Raw genomic sequence first — 4,410 nt, 5'->3', positions numbered from 1 at the left:
CTCGTTGGTACATGTACATACACTACTCAAGAGAAGTATAAGTAGCTAAAACACGATCTCACCGCACCCCGACCTTGAATTTTTCACGGAAGTGATAGCGAATAAAAAAAACTTTCTCGCTCTCACAGGATAGTATGTGGAGACCTTGATGGGGTGCGGTCGTGTGTTAGCACTTTTAGAGGTAAAATAAAATCGTTCAAAAAACATTGTCACAAATAATAAAATTGTACAAAATGTAAAATTTATATGAACAACATTTTCAAAAGGGATCGATTACCGAAAAAGTTTGAGAAACACTACATGTACCAGAAAAATACGACTTTCAGTTGTCAGTTTTGACATTGACAACCACATGAACGAGACAATATGTCAACTGTCCACTTTTGTTGAAAAGCAGCAGCGGTGGCGTATACCCATGAAGTTTAATTAGATTTTATAGTTCATTACTCAAGATATAATGATGGATTACCATTATGAACAGACTAGTGAAGTAGAAGCTTTAGATTCAATCTACTATGGCGATATGCAAAGTACGTAGTTTGTAAAATACTTCAAATTACATGCAGTGAAGTTTGATATGGGCTAGTTTTACTTATTTGATTTGTGTTTCAGTTATAGAAACTGAGCCGTTCCATAAGTTCTCGATACCGATAAAGTCAGAGGGCTACGACGACGGCGAAGGCCTGGCGTGTCAGCTCGTTTTCACATACACCGCTAAATATCCTGATGAGGTGCCTATTATAGAAATAGAAAATGAAGAAAATTTCGATGATATAGTAGACAAACAGGAGTTACTAACACATTTAACAGAACAGGTACGTGGGAGACATAATATTTGAATAATATGAGTCTAAGGTATTAAAAATGAGAACAATTATATTCTAACCTCTTAGTGGGATATAACACTTTAAGTTCTCGCGCAATGTTGGCATAGAAACAGAACAGTTAGCCTTTGTTGTGTCGACTCCCGGCCGATTATGTCAATCAAATTTGAAATTTGATTTATTAGAATAAAATCAAAATTCCAATAACTCAAAAATCGGTCTGAGTCTGACACTCGAGGAGTTAACAGACTTCTTTGTTGTGTATAAACAGATAACTGGGTAGTTTTCTTAATAGAATTGTCTAAGTTGAGCTGATAATCTCTGTGCAGCTGTTCATACACAATATTGTTAATGTAACATTTAAATATTTAAACAATTTCACAATTTCGCAATGTCACAATTTGGATTACTTTCAACCCCTTTTTGCCAAGAGTCGCACTGAAACTTAGTAGTTCATGTGCTCTGCCTACCCCTTTAAGGGATACAGGCGTGATTATATGTATGTATGTGTTAAATATTTAAGTCATATGTATATCTGCAATCTTATTTTAAATTATTATTTTTAGGCAAAAGAAAATTTAGGCATGGTAATGGTTTTCACACTGGTGTCAGCCGGACAGGAGTGGCTCAGTGACCACTGGGACCGAGTCAAGAAGGAGCGAGAGGAACAGGTGCTGGCCAAGATCAAGGCTGATGAGGAAGCTGAACAGGTGATCAATACATTCTTTTAGTTCATTGTTAAATGACAAACATTCACTCGTCCATTTAAAACTTGTATTCAACATTTAGATAGTGGGCATGCTCACAACAATAATTATGTACCGGTATTTATAAATAACTACAGAAAGGCGAGTTCTACACTGATACCTATGTGTTAAAAACCACTCTCTAAATGCTTTACTGTAAAACGCCAAACAATAACTTTTTTCTGTAGAAAAATACTCACCTCACTTTTATGGCATCCCTTTGGCTTTTTCCTACTGACTGCAGGCAAGTGTGAAAAATAAACTACCCATCTTTTTCAAACTGCATTAATTAGAGAGTAGATTATCTAACAGGCTAGATAGGGAACGTACCCAAACTACGTGACACGTTTAGGGGGGGGAGGAGGGTTTTTCTGTAGAAAAATACTCACCTCACTTTTATGGCATCCCTTTGGCTTTTTCCTACTGACTGCAGGCAAGTGTGAAAAATAAACTACCCATCTTTTTCAAACTGCATTAATTAGAGAGTAGATTATCTAACAGGCTAGATAGGGAACGTACCCAAACTACGTGACACGTTTAGGGGGGGGAAGGGGGTCGTCAAAATACTACGCTTGGTCACAGAGGGGGAGGGGGGGTCTAACTTCTTGTCACGTAACCTGTGGAATATTGGCCCAGCTGTGGTCAGCAGAGGAACGTTCATATAGGCTGGTGATGATGATGAAGGTGATGGGATGAAAATGAAAAGATAACAAACACTCGTCATTAAACAAATATTAAATTTGATATAGACACACGAATATCTATTAACAACTTTCAGCAAAGATTGATTTAAAACTTCATTTATAAATACTACGTGAAAACTACAGGGGGAGGGGGGATCCTGGCATATACTACGCTTGGTCACGCAGGGGGGAGGGGGTCAAAAAACGGCACAAATATGGTCACGTAGTTTGGGTATGTTCCCATACTTGTGCTGACTGAACGGAATATCTGTATATAATACAATCTGGGTGTATTCAAGTCAAAAGAGTGAATAGGCTATTACTGAACCAGTGAGCTACAACTTCGACATTATCGTCACTTTCCATCAGGTGCGACTAAGGTCAATTTCTGGCCAGTTAATAATAATAAAAAAATGTCATTAACGGCCTGCTACTTCCGACCAGGTGTCCCTAGATTATCTAGTTAATGTCTCATTGTTGTGCTAACATAACCTGTTTTCTACTACTTCACTTCACTAAGGCCTTTGCCCAGTAGACCGTACCATATCATGACCGTGCTAGGAGCGTATCTGTCAAAAAAATATTCTTTGTATGAAAACGTTTGAGACCTTGCCCACTAGCCCGTTCCGTCACCGACCATGCCCGTCGCGTGTCTTGCACGGCGCGTGTCCGCACCGTCAAAAATATTCTCCCCAGGTGTCCCTACATTACATCTAGATAATGTCTCGTGATTGTGCTAACATAACCTGTTTTCGACTACAGAAAAGGTTCGAAGGCACGCGGGTGACGGTGGAATCGTTCCTGGCGTGGCGAAAACAGTTCGAGATCGACATGGGCATCCCACAGAAACGGGAGAGAGAAGCCAAGGGCAACAACAAGCTCACTGGCAAGGAGCTCTTCCTCAGAGACACCACACTCAACGAGTCTGACTTGAAGTTCTTGGATGATGGTAAGATATTCTACAATATTTTGAAAGGTGTATTATAACTGTAACTTCAGTGTTTTAGGCACTGTTAAGTGTGATTGTCTTCTTATTGTCATATCTCAATTACAGTCACCGGCATAAATAAGTGATGATTTCTGTACCTTGTCCGTACTGTACATTAACGTCGAGTCTGAAATGTCATACGAAATTGTCAAACGATTTAAAGCGACAATGTACAAAAATCATCACTTATTTATGCCGGTGACTGTACACGACAGTAAAACATACTAATTTATATGACAGTAAATTTCTAATTGGCATGAGCTCTACAACCATCTTGCACTTGCAAAGCCAAAAATCAGAGAAATAAATGTGCCTTAAACTTTGAAAGAAGATGTTGCCATGCTTATGTATTTTGGCAACTGAATTAGCCAAATCAAAACTGGAATTTGTCTTCAATATCAATAGCTTGGTTGGTAATTAACAACTTATTTCCATTCTTAACAATATTGTTCCAGGTGATGCAGTGAAAGTGGACGAATCCCTGTTCCAAGATCTGGACGACCTGGACATCTCGGACGAGGATGACGAGGATTACGTGCCCGGACAGAGCAGCGACAGCGACTAGCCACACGCCAGCGACACACGGCCGACATGTCAGCGACACACGGACGACACGTCAGCCACACATAAGCGGTAGAGGACAGTGTCCGTAACAGAGTCGAAAAAAAACGAGTCACAATTTTATTGAGTGAATTTTTCTAATCAGATTTAAGAATCATGTAGTTTTACTTAAAAATTACACTTATTTACCTAGAGATAATTTAATTCTATGTTTCTATCATGAAAGATACACTTAATGAAATAGTGGCTTCCTGTCTTGTCGTGAAGGTATTTAACAATTTATGCTTGTGACAATATTGAACATAGTAGAATTATAACCGAATGCTGCAAGAAGGTACGGAGCACCCAATATTCTTGGAATGTACAAAGATTGTAACAGTCTAATATATCTGTAAATATCAGTGGCGGGGCGTGAAAATTTTCGTTGGTAAAGCCGGAGAGGTTTTCGGAATCTGTTTTGTATGGACTTCTACAGATATTAGATAATTTTAGGAAACCCGTTGGGAATCGAGTTGTATCGACGCTCCGCCACTGGTAAATATGCTACATACCCGCGAGTGTCGGTTGACATCTTTTGGCAGTGGTTTCGTGTAAAGATAAGTGTTATT

General features: G+C 39.1%; 1 protein-coding gene across 1 annotated transcript; it reads left to right on the top strand.

Moving 5' to 3' along the window:
• The first annotated feature begins 389 nt into the window (after positions 1-389).
• Positions 390-4,155, top strand: LOC125224729 (RWD domain-containing protein 1). Its single transcript, XM_048128169.1, has 5 exons — positions 390-530; positions 613-815; positions 1,391-1,534; positions 3,016-3,202; positions 3,697-4,155. The coding sequence occupies exons 1-5, from the start codon at positions 458-460 to the stop codon at positions 3,804-3,806; spliced, it is 717 nt and encodes a 238-aa protein (XP_047984126.1). The 5' UTR covers positions 390-457; the 3' UTR covers positions 3,807-4,155.
• The last annotated feature ends 255 nt before the right edge of the window (positions 4,156-4,410 follow it).

Source organism: Leguminivora glycinivorella, chromosome 3, assembly GCF_023078275.1.
Source record: "Leguminivora glycinivorella isolate SPB_JAAS2020 chromosome 3, LegGlyc_1.1, whole genome shotgun sequence".
Taxonomy (NCBI): domain Eukaryota; kingdom Metazoa; phylum Arthropoda; class Insecta; order Lepidoptera; family Tortricidae; genus Leguminivora; species Leguminivora glycinivorella.
Note: the sequence above shows the minus strand (reverse complement) of the source record. Positions and strands in the feature narration are given on the sequence as shown.